General features: G+C 33.7%; 2 protein-coding genes and 1 pseudogene across 2 annotated transcripts; 2 read left to right on the plus strand and 1 right to left on the minus strand.

Annotated features, from left to right (window-relative positions):
* Positions 1-461: 461 nt before the first annotated feature.
* On the plus strand, positions 462-1,019 carry LOC120768799 (putative nuclease HARBI1; the record flags this gene model as incomplete). The annotated part of the gene is made up of 1 exon (XM_040095555.1): positions 462-1,019. A coding segment is annotated over one exon (558 nt), but the record flags the coding sequence as incomplete, so codon positions are not given.
* A 7,788-nt stretch (positions 1,020-8,807) lies between these two features.
* On the plus strand, positions 8,808-10,115 carry LOC120768800 (putative nuclease HARBI1). Its single transcript, XM_040095556.1, has 3 exons — positions 8,808-9,035; positions 9,093-9,519; positions 9,600-10,115. Exons 1-3 carry the CDS (start codon positions 8,926-8,928, stop codon positions 10,113-10,115), a joined length of 1,053 nt encoding a protein of 350 aa, XP_039951490.1. The 5' UTR covers positions 8,808-8,925.
* A 422-nt stretch (positions 10,116-10,537) lies between these two features.
* Positions 10,538-11,117, minus strand: LOC120768801 (annotated as a pseudogene).
* Positions 11,118-17,273: the final 6,156 nt, after the last annotated feature.

The following is a 17,273-nucleotide window of genomic DNA, read 5'->3' on the forward strand; positions in this document are numbered from 1 at the left end:
TTTTTAAAAAGAGACAAGTTAGGGCAGCAGAAAATATTGAAAGAATTAGAATTTTCAGCGGAAAGTGATTTTAAAATTTATGTAAGAATGAGCAAAGAAACTTTTGATGAATTGTTGGCAAAAGTGGCACCACTAATAAAAAAAAAATGATACAATTATGAGAAAAGCGATTCCAGTGCATCATCGTTTGACCTTGACTTTGCGGTTTCTGGCAAGTGGCAACAGTTTTGAGGACTTAAAATTTCTAACAGCCATTGCACCGCAAACTATAGGTGGAATAGTGTTCGAAACTTGTGAAGCCATAATTGAAGTCCTGAAAACCAACATTGCGGTGATTAATCAGAAGACTCCACGTGTTGACACCTAAATATAATTATCGTTTGTCATTTTTGCAGTTGCCATCAATTGAAGAAGATTGGAAAAAGGCAGCTAATGCGTTTTACCAACGATGAAATTTTCCTAACTGTATCGGGGCGATGGATGGCAAACATGTTGCTATTACAAAACCCCCTGGAACAGGATCTTTCTACTTCAATTATAAAAAATTCTTTTCAATAGTTTTAATGGCTGTCGTAAATGCAAATTACGAGTTTTTAATGGTAGATGTTGGCAAAAACGGACGCGCTTCAGATGCTGGAATTTTTAGGGATTCACTTTTTCTGATGAGTTTGAAGAACAACGAGCTCAAAATACCGTCTAAAGAGTGTCCTCCAGGTTGCGATACTGCATTACCCTATGTTTTTGTCGCAGATGACGCGTTCCCTTTAACTGAAAATATAATGAAGCCGTTCAGCCATACTTCGATGATAAAAGATGAAATAATATTCAATTACCGACTGTCACTTGCGCGGGGCGTAGTTGAAAATACATTTGGAATTCTTTCATCAAGATTCAGAATTTTGTTAAAAACTATTAATTTGTCAGCCGAAAAAACAACAATCCCCACTTGTTGCCACTTACATAATTTTTTAAGAAAAAAAAAGACCAAGTATACGCCAACAGTAATCTTGCAGGTATAACAGAAACAGAAGTCCTAGAATCAGTAAATCGTACTGTTATAAGAAATCATGCAACTAATGCAAAAGATACATATAAGAAGCCAATTTTGTAAATACTTTAATTCTGAAGCATGGCAAAACAGTATATATGAAAAACTCACAAACAAAAATGTCAATGATTCAACCAATTAAAAATAATTTTTAACCAAACACCAGAATTATATAATATAAACGACTGGATTTACAAAAAACAAATAATTATTATTTTTATTTATTTTGCTCTAGTATTTGGTAACAACAAAACATAAAAAGTTCACTTTAATTTCAGTAGTATAAAACAAATTTTATTGAAAATTCGCGTAGAATCCCTGTATTGATTCCTGTGAATTATATGTTGTTGGATCATATGGAGCATTTATAAGCTACTGGCGATGTATTTTTCACTAACTCACCTTCTTCTTTACCACCACAAGATTTGTTTTAGAAATGAAAAAATGTAATTGAAAATGTAATTAGAATGGAATATACGCGTGTATATATGTAATGCGGTTTTCTTGTTTGTATACAATGTATTTCACTTTATAAATGTACAGAGGAAACTATAGTAATTAAATTTTTATAATTCCGAAATTGGATGGAAATGGCGAAACTCGAAAAAAACGCTGATGCTGCTCGATGACGAAAATTCGGGCAAAAAACTGATGATGCCGCTCGCTGGCGAAAAATCGGGAAATAAACTGCTGATGCCGTTCGCGGTTGAAAATTCGGGAAATAAACTGATGATGCCGCTCGCTGGCGAAAAATCGGGAAATAAACTGGTGATGCCGCTCGCAGTAGAAAATTCGGGAAAAAGGAACTGATGTTCCTCTTTTAACACTGTTTGCACACGCGTGGTCGCTGCTGAGATCGAAAGCGAAGTGAGTGTCTGATCTCCTTTTGGTTCCTTATTTTTCCTTTTGTGTGTGGAATCAGCTGGTGTGATGTGGTTGGTTGGTGTGTAGTGTGGAATGTGGGTTGTAAGCCCTGATGACTTGTGAAGTGAGTATGGTGAAGGTGCGTGCCCGTGTTGTGAAGTTGAGTTGATGTGGTGTGATAGTGTGGTGTGTGTGTGCGGGGGAGGTTGCCCATTTATACAGAGTGGATACATAAGAAATTGCTGTTGTTGGTCTGGATTGAAATATGTTGAATAATTCCTGTATGTGCGAATTATTCAAACTTTCAACACATCCTTGAAACAAAACATCCGATATTAATTTACGCACCAATATTTTGTGTTGAGGCTCCATCTCTTTTAATTGCGCACCCCAAGATTTGGCAACCACCAGGTGTTCGCACGCTATTTTAATTAAATTATCTTCCTCGGTAATTTTACGTTTTTTTAGTCTATGTTGTGTTGTTGATGTTTTTGGTGAAGTCTATAATTTAAAAAAATAAGTTTTACACATTTATGTGGGGTCGTAACCCAGTTTTTGCGGGTTCGACCCTAATAAAAACGCACTTTGTCTTTTTCTTTAATGTTTATTCCACTTTCACGGTGACTTAATTTGTATTACACTTACAGTTTTCTTAAATAAGTAGTTAATTGTCAAACACAAGTATGTAAGTCTAGTATCGAAAATGCACAAGTAAATTTGATGTAAAAAGGTAAATCTGATATTGGAAAAACACAAGTAAATCTGATATAATGTCAAAATGCACAAGTAAGTCTGCTATAACTGGAAAAATGCACAAGTAAGTGATATAACTGGAAAACACGAGTAAGTCTTGTATAATGCTCAACCGCACGCTGCTAAGTTCAGAGTCAGAATGTCGCCTGTCAGTCCGCGGGTTGGCTACTTGGTTCGAGTCAGCGTTGTTTATTTTGTATTGCGCACGGTTGCTATATTTAGCACGGTCGAGTCTACTGATCCCACATTTATGTGAATATTTATATATGTATATAGATTATAAAAACTACTTATTTTTACCTCTTCTAAACTATCATATTCTATTGAACATGTGCTAGGTGCACATTCCTCTTGATCCTCGAGAAAATGTAGAATATTATAGAACCATAATGTTGGCTCATAAATATCCTCAAATCCAGCTCCAGACTTTTCGCTTCTTTGCACTTTCTTGAATTCTTTTCTGTATGTTGTCCTATATGTATTAATTTTTTTAACCACCATATCTCTGTTTGCGTCGGGATGTTTTTCTTTTAATTTTAAAACTAATTTTTCGTATGCTTCAGCTTTCATTATTCTGTTGCTATATTCTTTCCTTTTTATTCGCCATAATGAAGGCGATTCTTTATAAAGTTCAAGGAACTCGGTCCAAAACTGTTTGTCATCACTCATAATTAAAATAAATGCGTTGTTTCCTTTTTTGGTTTGATGTTATCTTCACAAAAACTGAAACAAAACTGAGCTAATTTCGCCATATACTACGCAAATTCACTGCGCAGTATTCAGACTTGTGTAAAAATATCAAAATCGTTTTGATCACTGATCAGTTCACTAAGTCTATGGCCGGCATTAAAGGATGGTCTCCTGAGCAGCTTCAATTCATTCGTCACATAGAGTTCGCACATCAATTTTCGTTGTTTCGACACCCAACCTGCGCTTCTTTCTTTATTTCTTCGTCTCTTGTATTCGAAAGCACATATTTAATACTGCTCATAAATGAATTTATGGTGTCTTCTCCTTTTTCAGTAAACAACATATGCCTGTCGATGTTGCTCCAACTGTTGTTCCCTTCAATCGCGTAGCTACCCTTCAATTGATCGAATTTATCCACGAAGTTTTCGTTATAATCTTTCAATGCTAGAGGGCAAGACACTTCCACTTTCTCCCCAGTTTTTTCTGTTCTTCGGACACAAACTTCATTTCTAGGATCGTGGAAATTACTTAAGATGAAAACAGAACGTTTATCTTTCCATTTCATAAATGAAACCATTTGACTATCACTGACTCGATAATCGAACTCGCCGCGCTTTAGTTGCTTATCTGGCTTCAAATTTGGAAGGTGTTTACGCGATTCATTTACTGTTCCACATGCGTATATCTTTTTATGGCGTAAATCGACCTGGAGCTCGTTGCTATTAAAATAATTGTCGAAATATACTCTATGGTTCTTGTTTTCCAGTCCCTCGCAAAATTTTTTTACGACATTGACTCCTAAATTAGTTTCCACCTTATTTCCGATTTTTCCTGCATATATATTGAAATCCAGACAATATCCTGAAGAAGCACACTTTGTCCATACCTTGTACCACCTTTTGATAGGCTTTTTCGGCATATATTGCTTCTACCTTTGAATTTGATCATTGACTCGTCGATAGCGATCTTTTCAGAGTGGTTGTAGTTTTTTTTTTTTTGTACGATTCTCGGAGCATTTCTATAAAAGGGCGCACCTTATATAATTTGTCATAATTCGGATCGTTCCGTGAAGGCAAAAGATTGTTGTCATTTAAATGTAAGTGTCCAAGAATCCATGCAATCGCCATGCAAATCAGGTGAGGATGACCAGTAGTCTCTATAACTTGGAATTTTCTTTATGCCCATTATTAAATTCAGAGCAATAAAAATGGACCAAATGCCAAAGCAATTTTGAGAGGAGTCACACTATGGCTCACTACTAAATCATATATTTCGTCCGGCAAATGAGATCAAGGCTCAAAGTTATCAGGATCCTAAATTGTATACGCTTTCTTCCATTTGGGAGGTTGCAATGAATGAAATGGTAGCGGAGCAACTTGGTTAGCCGGTTTATTACTTCCAAGTAGCTGAGCTAATATAATTACATCGCCAGAATCAAACTCGTCATCTGACCGAAGAAGATTCTAGTCTAATAAAGGAGACTCCTCTTCCCTTTGATCATCCTCATCAGACAGATCACCACCTGCACAGCTATCAATGTCTGAAGGTATATCTTCAAACAAGAATGCTTCAATTTCCCGATCCGACAACTTGTTCTTGGCCATTTTACTTAAAAAGTGTAGATTTATTCTACCTTGCACTTCACCGTGAACTTTCTCATAATTTAGCCACTTACCGCACGGTGGTTACCGCTGCTAACCACTCTGAATAAGTCTAATTTACTTAAAAGTTTTAAAAGATTTTACTTTTTTTTTTTTTTGTTAATAACAAAATACGCAATTTGCACAAAATTAAACCACAATATTTATTTTGTGCTCACAAGGGAAGGGATAAAATTAGCATACACAACCACGACTGTGAAGTTCACGAATTTTACTAAACTTTCATAACTGTAATCGACGGTTGCTCTGTTTGTTTTCAAAGATTTTTCATAAGAATCGCATAGCTTGCTTATTGACAGCCGACGTTGCCTATGATTTCCGTAAGATGGCGCTGTGTTGAGTAAAACCTCAAAATATAGGTGGTTACCTGTGGTGGCCACCGTAACGAAAAGAGTTAATAATTATATGAAAATTATTTACCTGTATGACTTTATGAACTTAATACTTATATGAAAATTTATTACCTGTATGACTTTTACACTTAATACTTATATGAAAATTATATACTTATATGACTTTATATACTTAATACTTATATGAAAACTGATTCCTTATATGACTTTATGAACTTAATACTTATATGAAAACTATTTATTTGTACGAATTCATACATTTATTAATTCTATTAAAATTATTTACCTGTATGACTTTATGAACCTAATACTTTAATGAAAATTGTTTACTTGTATGACTTCTTTTTTTTCTTGCGGTTTTTCAATACATGCATATGTACGTAGGTATGTAGGAGTTTATCCCACTTCTGAACTGTAAACTCGTTGTCGAATTTCACTTTATTTGGAATTTAAATTGCCAAAGTAATAGAACAGAAATGATATAATAATAATTTTAATTTTAAACTGAATGCTTTTACTCCGCTCACGATCGCTTTATTGCTGTCATTTGCTTCCTAGCGTTCATGTCACTTGTGGCACAACAGAGTTGCCATCGCTTACACCTGACGCTCTTCAAATGGCAGAAATTTTTAACAGATTCATTGTCAATATATGTGTCTCATTCTTACACATTCCAAAATTATGTATGTAGAGAAAATGCACTATTTTACTTATTTAAATTTCGTTCAAGTTTTATTTAGTTCAATTCATTAACATTTGGTTTTATTTAAATACACATTTTAGATTTAGAACAGTAATGTAGATTTGGAATGCTTCTGGAATTAAATTACTCTCGTCTCGCAAGGTGCGTCGTCGTCGCTTACTTCTTCTCTACTGCTGTACTTTACTTTTAGCTTTTCAGCGTCACCATGGTTGCAATGCGTTCGGTAGTTGTCAGGGTTGCAATGTGATATAATTCCTACATGTATGATGAATATTGCTACTCTTACAACAGAATTTTCCATTTCAAAACAAAAAGTGAAATATGTATATGTAGTAGTATAAGATGTGAAACTTTACAAATGGTATCTCCATCTTGTAGTGTACTGCGTGACGCAGTCTGCGTCGGTACATTCCCTCACATTTCTGGTCATTTTTTGTTGATGTGATATCATCGGTGTAGTAATGAGATTGGGAAGGAGATCATTTTCTTCGGTAAATTATCGTTTTCTTTTATATTATCTCATATTTAACACATCAAATATGTCTTACACTAGTTGCATATTAATTTCTTGGTAGTGTTCTCGTTTTTCAGTCGTACTCAGACTCCCATATCGATTTTATATGATTCACTGCATCATTTTTTTGTTGTGGTGTTAGTGTATGTTGGAAACGAGAATCCAAAAACAAAAACGAAATGAGAAATTTATTATTTAATAATATTTTCGATCGCCTTTCTATAGAGCTTATAATATTTTCGCCAATCGTTCTTGTCATATGGTGAGTTGCATCATTTACAATTTTTTCTGTGTAAATTTTTTTAGCCATTGGGCGTAAAAATTTCCATAATGCAGGTGCTCTTCTTGAATTTTTTTTTTATTGTTTTCATCAATGGACTGAAAACTAAGCAATAGTTTTCAATAAAATCCCACAACGATGCATCCACTTCAAAATTGTCTTCTTCGATTTTGTTTTCAGTTGACTCAATTTCAGTTAATTCATCTTTAGCCACTAACAAATCCTTTAGCATCGTGTAGGTGGATCCCCATCTGGTCGGACAATCTAGTTGCGGCATTTTTAGCTGTTTCAGCTGGAATATTTCGCGAAATCCATTTGAAGTTTTTCTTATAAATTTCTTCATATTGCGACAATTAAATAGGTATTTCAACATATCCGACGATTTGGTAACATCGAGAGCAACCAGTTGAGCTGTATGTGTAGCACACCGATAAACTTGAATATTCCCTATTAACACGTTTGGCACTTTTTCAATATTTTCAGTTATTTCTAAATATATGTACATCGTTTGAACAATATTCGTCGTCCTCGTCAAGATTTTCATCGAAAACAAATGATAATATATTTGTTGTCTTAAGCATGTTGGCACCATTGTCAGATGTAATTGTCACTATTTGGCTTAAGTTTATATTATATTTTTTTAGGATTATTTTTTTTTAGATTTTCAAACGAGGGCTGCTGCTGCTGGCGACTTGCAGAAGTCGAGCAGCTGCTGCTGCTTCGACTTGCGTTGCTTAGCGAAAGCAGCAGCAAAGCAAAATCAAAACTTTTTACACGGCGTCTGCTGCTGCTGATTCGCTTTTCGTCGGCGATCGTTTTCTGCTTTTGCTTCGACTGCGACTTCTGTTTTCTTCAGAAGCAAAAGCAGAAGCAACTGTTCATTTTAAGAAGTCGCTCGCAGTCGAAGCAGTGAAAAGCAAAAATATTGCGACTTCTTCTACTTCGACTGCAGTTTTTTAAACACTGAAATAGTCTCATAGTCTCATCCGCATCCATAGTAGTCTCATCCTTTCTTTCATTTGAACTCATCGCATCAAATTCCTTAATCCACTTATTTCCTGCTTCTATTGGTGCATTTCGTTCTTGCTTCATAATCTGTTTAGAATCGTGCCTCAATTTGCCACTACTTGATCTCTTACTACTTTAATCTTTTGAGTTATCTTTTTTCTTAAATATTACTTTATCTTCTGTTAAAACAATATCTACGTCTTGTAAGATATCCTTTCCTATCATACTTGCAAATTTAATATCTCGTTCTCTGACCACATGAAATCTGACCTTTAACAATAACTCATCTATATGCATAAAAGTATCAAAGCTTCCAATTGTCTCAATCACATTTGGGCAAGCGCTATATAGTTTTCTTTTCTCATTGCTTAATATTGGTTTAAGCCCCCTTAGTATCAACGTCAGTATTCCCGAATAGTTTCAATTCCTTGTTTGCGGCGATTTTTCAACAACCTATGTACATCTGCCGAAGATAGTTTGCAAAAGCTTAGCGGCACCACGAATAAGCAGTTTGCCATAAACAAATCTTTGAAGGTCATTCCGTTTAACGATTTTAGCATTATTTTCAAATTCTCGTACCCACCCTCGAATATCTGCGGGCCCTTCTCCTGAAAAAACGTAATCACAATATCCTAAATGTTTTAAAGTAAACTGTTATTGCTGCACGATATACGGTGAAGACCGTAAGTTTGTGGTTCCACTTACGTGTTCGTAAATTGAGTGGTTGAACTCTTCATCACTAGCCCTATTTCCCAATAACTAATAGTGTTGGATAAGTCTGTCCTGAAGATCACGTTTTTGACCTGTAGTCGAAATGTCCAATTCCCTCAACTTCTCTTTCAGTCCGGTAAAAGTTAAAGTCATTCAGGGGTGTTGTGAAATCCAAGACAGAATTGCTTAGCTGTCAGAATTGCAAACCAATTCTGATTTAAAATGGTGTCACAGAATCTGATTGGATTTTCGTCTTTTCGAACATATGCAAAACCAATATTCGAATCAGCTGTTTACTTATGTGACAAATATTGTGAATGCAATTTGAATAAAATTTGAAATGAGTTCGGCAATATTAGCTTTCCTTTTATTAGAGGAAGAAAGAAATGAAAGAATTAAACGTAAAATATTAAGGGATCCTAGTAACCCACTTGATGCTCCAGGAGAATCGTAAGTAGAATTTATCTTGTATTTACTTGTGTGTTACTTTACGCGCTTACTTTATAGATTCATATCACATTATCGGCTGAATAAAGACGCATTTATTATGGTGTTAAATATAATAGAACCACATTTGCAGCCCACGACTATTCCACCGATAATTCAATTGGCAGCAACACTGCGTTTTTTAGCAGAAGGGGCTTACCAACGGGGAGTAGGCCGTTATTCTTGTATCAGTTTGGCAAGAAGCACGGTGTCGCAGATTTTAACAAAAGTGATGTGCCTCTTAGAGAATTACATTTGCGGTCAGTGGGTAAAACTTTCTATGGATGATAGCGAAAAATTGATTTCAAGAAATCACTTTTTTGGAAAGTACAAAATACCCGGAATAGTCGGTTGTATAGATGGAACACATATAAAAATAATAAAACCACCTGATAATGAGCATTTATATTTTAACAGAAAGGGATATTTTAGCATAAATGCGATGATAGTAAGTATAAACAATAAATTAATATTCAAACATATTTGTAAACCTACTTGTATATGTATATGTATTTATTTTTTCAAAAGATTTGTGACAACGATATGCAAATACGTGCAGTTGATGCGCGGTATCCCGGTTCAAGTCATGATGCATTCATCTGGGGTATGAGTCACGCTAAACAATATTTCCGTACACAGTATGAGAGTGGGCAGCGTTCATTGAGGTTGCTGGGCGAATGCGGCTACGGAATTGAACCATTTTTGTTAACACCTTATAGAGATCCACAGTTTAACTCAATGGAGTATAAGTTTAACATAGCACATACGGCTGCACGGAATATTGTGGAAAGGACAATCGGAGTTTTAAAGAGCCGTTTCCGATGTTTAATGTCCACATTACATTACCGCCCTGAAAAAGTGGTTAAAATTGTAAACGTCTGTTGTGCCTTACACAACATCTGCAGACGTTACAACATTGAATATAATCAGGAAGTAGTAATTCTTGCAAATGAGACTGACGATGATAATTTTTTCCACTCTGATAATGGTTCAATGCAGAGCGAAGGCCGGAGAATAAGAGACGAAATAGCAAATACTTTGTAACTCAATGGATTTATTTCTTAATTTTAAATATAACAGTCTTCATGACTAAACTAAAATCAGCCTTATAAATTCAGGTACTTTAAGTATATTTCACAACCAGGATCTTTAATTAAATAATATACTTAATAATTAATATTTTTTTTCGTTATATTGTATTTTGTGTTCAAACTTGAGAATTTCGAGATTTAGTTGTTCTTTTTTAATCTCATTTTTTTCCACAATAGCTTTAAGTAATTGAGTACTTATACTTACAAACTCATCTTTCAATTCAGTAATAGCTCTTCCAACAGTTTTATTATTACTCTCTATTGCTTGGTATATAAGCCTCAAGCTGCTGGCATTTTTAGATTGCAGTTCTATTATTTGATCAAATTTTTTCAATATATCTCCATTTTTTTTATCTTCCTCATCCAAAAATCTTTTTAAGCGATCTGCCGTAATTTTTGCCTTCTAGGTACACTAGCATTTATTTCGTGTTGCCTTTGTGACGTGGAGGGTATATCGTCGGTATCTTTTTGTCTATTGGATGCATTATAACTCAAGTTTATATTTTGTTCCTCTGGCGATGAGGAAGACAAATCTACATTCACCCCTGCAATTGGTATATTTAAATTCTCATTAACGGGTTGGGTACCAAGAGAAACGCCTAATATGCCTTCTGTAGTTTGCGAAATGCCACAAAGACGCACAATGGTTTATTCGTTTGGAGTGAGCTGATATTTTGAAAATGGGCCACCTCCTGTTGCTCGACTCTCAATTTTGTTGTGAGCTAATTTCCTTTTGATTTCGCTTTTCCAATCAGTTATAACCTATAGAAATAAGTTTAATTTAATGGCAGTTTAATTTTCACTGAAAATTACTTACCTTTTTCCACACGTTTTTGTGTGGAGGACCTGCAGCATTAAGGGATTCAGTTAATGCCTGCCATAACGAATCTATCGTCGGCTTATTACGTTTCGTAAATCCTCTTAAGATATCAGGATTTTTTTTCCATAAATTCAATTATAATCGTATTTTGCGTTCTGTTCTTATGTTTTCCCTTACAAAAATAAAGTTAATCACTTCGTAACAATAATATAAATAAATTTCTTAACGTACATTTTGTCAACCGTCTAACAACACACAGAAATATAAACTGAATATTCAAATCTGTTGGCGATTATCTTCTTGTTTTATTTCTGATAGCAAACCCGATAAAATTGGTTTCGATGACACCCAAAACCGATACAAATTCTGTTTCGAACATCAAACCAATATTATCTGAATTCATGACACCTACTACGTTTTTTGATCGGTTTCAATTCTGATTCCGACAACTATCAGATTCCACAACACCCCTGATTATTTCGTTTATGTCCATTTTATTAGTTTAAGTTAGTCTTCTTCACGAATTGATGTTCGTTCTTGTCGGTGGTACAAATAGAAGTGCCGTCATGGGGTAGAACATATCAGAACGCAAGCGTAGCGTTCTGACGCTTCGTCCAGTTTTCGCCATTACTTCGTTCGGTCAAGTGTTGTAGGTCGTCTTTTCTCGTCCAGTGTTGCAGCTTGTCTTTTCATTAAGACTATTATCTGTGTTCAGTTTATGTCATCTCTACATATCTGAAATACATAAATGTATTTTGTTAAAGCAAATACTAATATATTTATATATACATAAATACATTACGACGGTGGTGACGGTTCCACAATTTTTGGAGGTTCTTCTAAAGGAGCGCAGACGAGATTATAATATATTTTTTAAACACTTTATCTTCAAAAAAATATTTAAAAATTTAAAATATTTATGTTCAATACAACCTCTATGGGGACTCAACGGTTGAAAGCATTCCACTTAATTTTTTGTAAATCACAATATGATATTTGAATTAATATTAAAATTTTTAATTATACAGATAACATACAAATCCAACATACAATGCTCACCTTTTTCTCCTTCTTCAGCTTTTCCGTTTTCTATATACATATATATAAAATAATTATATATACATACTTACGTATTGTCAACACTTGAGTCCAATAAATGACCGGGCTAGGTAGCCTAAGGTCAACGCTGTAAATGTTTTTTTTTAATAAAACGCTACACAGAGCGAAATGGCCACCTAAAATGCCCTGTAAAATAGAACAAAGTTTAGAAGATTTCCTTTCATTTTCTCTCCAACAAGATGCCCATCTTATTATTACTGGATATCTCCTTTTAATAAAAATGTGAAGATAAAACATTAAACTAAGGTGAACACCTTTTCAATATAATTTAGCAGATGACGGGTAGAATTTAGATGAAATCCTTTTCAGTTAAATGTAATAGATAACCTATAAAACTAAGGTGAAAACTTTTCAATATAATTAAGAAGGTGACCCTTAGAATTAAGAGGAAACGCTTCTTAATAAAATCAAGTAGATAACCTGTAAAACTAAGCAGAAACTCTCCTTAACATAAATAAGATGGGAGTCTTAATTATTATTGGAACATCATCTTAATTTTAACAAGCCGATGATCTTATCAATTTGATATTATTTTCTCCTAAATTGAAATTAATACTTTCTGAAAATAAATATAACACGAGTTTTTTTTAAACTGTTTTTTTTTTTTATTTATTAATTCAGCATTAGCATAGCTATAGCTAGTTTAAATACTTACGTATATATATTATAATTAAAATTGTCTTTACATATTTCCTTGTAATTTTTATAACATAAATATTTGAAAAACTTATAATTCTTATAACTTTAATAGAAAATTAAAGGTATTTTTACCAAAATTTTTTGGCTCTTTTAACTTTAAGACCATTATTTAAAACATAAAAATCTATTGGCGGAGCATCTAAAGAATTGAATTTGATGAGAGTGTAATTATGTTTTTCACTGCCAACCAAATATGATTGGAATCTCTCAGAAAAATTTAGACAACTATGACTTTTCACTACAATACTTATATTATTTTCGGTTTGTGACATAAATAGCAAGCAAATTTGGACATTTTTAACAATTAAAAAGAAAAGAAAGAAAATAAAAAATTAGTTATCTAACTTGCTGAGTAAATTTGAAACTGAAGGAAAATCTTCAGACTTAAGCAAAAAAAAGTATTGTTCTAAAAATACCCAAACTTGCTTGCTATTATGGGAATATTCAATTTGGAATACATAACTTAACTTTATAATACAGTCGACGCATTTCATTAAAGTCGGGCACTTCCACTTAAGCCCGTCGCAAAATATAAAGAATTGTGATATACTTGTATAGTCCTCACCTACTGCAATGATGTGAGGCTGCAATTGCTGTTTTTTAATCGTGTATTGCTCAATTTTGGACGAAATCTTTGGTAATATATCATTTGGTGTAGTTGCTAGTGTTATAAACTCTGATTGAGCGTCAGCAATCGTTGGTTTGTGGGTTTTACTCTGACGCTGTGGTTGAAGAACCGCATGGAGCAGTAACAACACAATGCAATATTTAGAATCTGAAATTATAAATTAATTCAATATATTAATATTTTAATATTGTATAGTTTTCATAGTTTCTTACCATTTGATAAATCTTTGTAAAGGAGTTTCGAAAGTAATAACTCTCGGCTGGCTTGGTCTTTTACTTCCGCATTTAAGATAGGAAGGATTAATTTATAAAACTTGTCAAGTTTTAAGAACAGCTCGTTTTCAATATCTGGATGCATGGCATTAAAATCAATATCAACCTGTTATAATTGAATAAATGTTGATTTGAAAATAAATACTTTGTGCTTTTTTCTTACCAATTCGTAACCGTTAAAATCATTGTAGCGCGGCCAGTCTGCTAGCAAATCCGACAGAGATCCCTTACATTTATTTCTAAGCGTGCATGTATCTACCCAAACCTTTTTATCTTTTTCTCAAGGTGTGCAGTTATGTGCCAACCAACACTTTTTTTCCAAAACGTTGTCTGCAGTGCAAGAAGTTCAATTAAATATTGTTAAAACAACAAATTATTTTATAAAGTAGGAGTAAAAAGTATTGCATACCGTCAAAAACATCTTCATGAGCTTCCTGAGTAGCAGAATTGGCTTTGCTTTCCAGCTTTATGACATTAGCCCAACGCGAGAACAATTTACCACTCGGATTCTTTTTTCCCATTTTTCTTTCCAAAAAGTAAAATTCCTAATATATAAGAGTAACAAAAAATTTTTGTAAGTTTTTAGTAGTTGTAATCGAATTCGTGCAATTACCTTCTTTTCTTTAGGAAATACCGCAACAATTTCATTCGCCCATTCCCTCATATCTGAGTATTGCATTTTGCGTCCTAAACCAATGTAGTTGTCAACGATGCAATGTGTTATATTTTTTTGGTTTCTACTGTCCAAGTAGCCGTGCCTTTCTTGATAACTTAAAGCAAGTTGTCCCTTTACTGACGTTTTTAAAAGCTCGCGTAGATTGAAATTCTTCGTTTGAGGCGAACAAGGTAGCATACTACATTCTCCCGATTTGACGGAAGCCAAATCACTGGATATTTTTTTCAGCCAATCTAAGACTTTGGTGTTTGCAGTTTGTGTCTCCTGGTCACAAATAAATGGAATACCCTTAAAAACAGAAATGAGTTATAAATCAGTGAGTTTGCGAGTGAATGACTGAGTGTGTAGTTCTTTAAATTTTAGTATAAAAGTAAGTACTAACTGATTTTTTTCCTAGCCGAACTGAATTGATAATTTAAAAATAAAAGAATCATCTTACCTTTTTTGTTCGCCACTCCCTCAAACCGGCTTTAAATTTTATGCGTTCTCCGAAATATTTTGCGTCACATCTATCGAAAAAAGCGTCAACGTCGTCAATTTGCATTTTCTAAAGAATGGGAAATGAATTAACCCCCCGTTCAATCAGGGTATAAATTACTTGGTTTAGCAATCCCCAAGACATTAATAATTCCAAGAATTCCTCATGAATATCGCACATTTTGAATATAATATCCGTATAATAATTTTTGGAACACAACCAGCAAGCAATACAACACAAGAGCAACTGAAATGTGGCATGTGGCATGTGCCATTTACATGTTATATGCAACTTCACAAAAAAGTAACGGGATAAAAAGGCACGCACAACAAAGCAACGGGATAAAAAGAATATCACTGTCGCCAAGTAAAATTTTTCTAAATTGGCTGATGCAATATACAAACATTAATATGTATGTATGTACATATGTAAGCATTTTGAGACGTTAATAGCAAATTTTAAATTAATAAGAACTCTTTTAAAAATAAAAGGTTTTTCTTTTTAATCAATTTAATAAGGTTCTAGTAAAAATAAGTCGATGTCTTATTGATTTGCTCTTTAATAGTTTTCTCATAAAAACAAGTAGATTTCTTCTTACAATTGAATTTGTTGACAAAATTACAAAAACAAATTAAAAAATAAGAAGTTATCTTTTTATTTTCAGCCGGTTTCCTTTTCAAGATATTTTAGAAGAAATATAGGCTAAAATTAAGAAGACTTTCTAGTAAAATTTTCTTCAATTTTTTCCTCCCTAGCTCTCCTTGCCCGAAAAGCTTTTTTAGAAGTCAATCTTGTTGATTATAGGTGAAGTTTTTGGCTCTGTGTGGATTGTATTCAGGCGGCTGTACGTCTTCCACATCAGAGTCAGCTGAATTTATAACAGGCTCATTGTCGTTTTCATTTTCAAATGTCATCGGTTCTTCATCGCTATCTGGACACCCATACTCCTCTCTTCTCTCTCAGATATTTTCATGAGATTCATATTCAAATTCAATAAAAATGTAACTGCAAACATGTAAAAATGTGAAGCGAACCTCCTTTTCACCTTGCGCTACACTAATCTTCATACAAAATGTATGGTTTTACCCGGGTATGCTGTCTGTTGACGTGCGTATGTAAAATTCTCTGTTGACATAAAGGTTAAGCATTTTATCATGCATCCGGCACATGTTGTGGTGATGTCATGCTATACTTGTGGTTAGCTGTTGCTATGCTGAGTTGAGCAAAGGCGGGGTTAAATGTTAAAGTATGTATTAACTCTCCCCTCTCTTGTGAAAAATGGATCTCCTGATCTATACTTGAGTCTTGAGTAGATGAGTCATTCCTACACGTTCTATGGTAGCGTTGTAGTTTCTCAGATATACAGTTTTTTAATCCTAGGACTACAAGTACTCCTATAGTTATGAACATATTCCTGATTGGGTGTTCTTCAAATGGTATTAAAAATTAATTTAATTTTTTAATGTTGTCGAATTGATATTCGTTTTCTGATTCCAATATTTCAAGTATGTGAATTCGTTCGTTTCCCTTAGCTTTAATATAATCTTTAATTTCTTGTTCCTTGTTGTGGAATACTTCTGAGTCAATAATAATTGTTTCATTAAATTGGATTAAATTCAATTGATTTTTCGTTTACAATATGTTTTCCTTGTAATACGATATTACGATGTCCTAAATCTATAATAGGTGCGTTATTTTCTTGGTTAACATTACAATGGGCTTCATAACCTTCGACCTTGGTATTCTACAATTGTCATTAGCTTCTCGTTTACAAATTAATTTACTTAAATTATTTTTACATTTAGATGTTAATATTATTTTATCTTTACATATCCTTACGATTTTATTCATATCCAAAATGCCTTGACGATAGGATAATGTAGTAACTTTATATGTTGTACATTTCTTTTCAATAACTGGATATTTATAAATTACAATGAAAGTGTCGTCGAATCTAACTACCTGCTGGTCTGCATATTCGAGTATGTCAATAACCGGTATACTAGTTTGTTCCTTTTCTAATATCCCTTCAATCTCGTCCGTATTTATTGCTGCTGAATAAAAATCACCGTTCTTCGCGAAATTAATTATCGTAGTTAAGTCAAATGACTCCTTGTATAATTCTTGCAATATAACTGTTTGTTTAATCGTCCTAATATTAAATGTTTTCATCATTATTTCAAAGTTGGAATTAATTTGTCTTTGTTTATTATTATTTTCAATTATGTCGTTGAGTATTGTTTTAATTTCAATAAGGTTGTCGCGGTGTGGGACTCCTGTGATAAACTGAAAAATCGATCCTAAGAAATCAAGTGATCTTGAGCGTCTGGCTCGTCCATTATTCAGTAGTAGTTTTCTGAGGATTTAGATTCTGTTGAACAATGCTATTTCTGTTGCGTCTTCACTTGGAATCTTTCCT

Source organism: Bactrocera tryoni, chromosome 2, assembly GCF_016617805.1.
Source record: "Bactrocera tryoni isolate S06 chromosome 2, CSIRO_BtryS06_freeze2, whole genome shotgun sequence".
NCBI lineage: Eukaryota > Metazoa > Arthropoda > Insecta > Diptera > Tephritidae > Bactrocera > Bactrocera tryoni.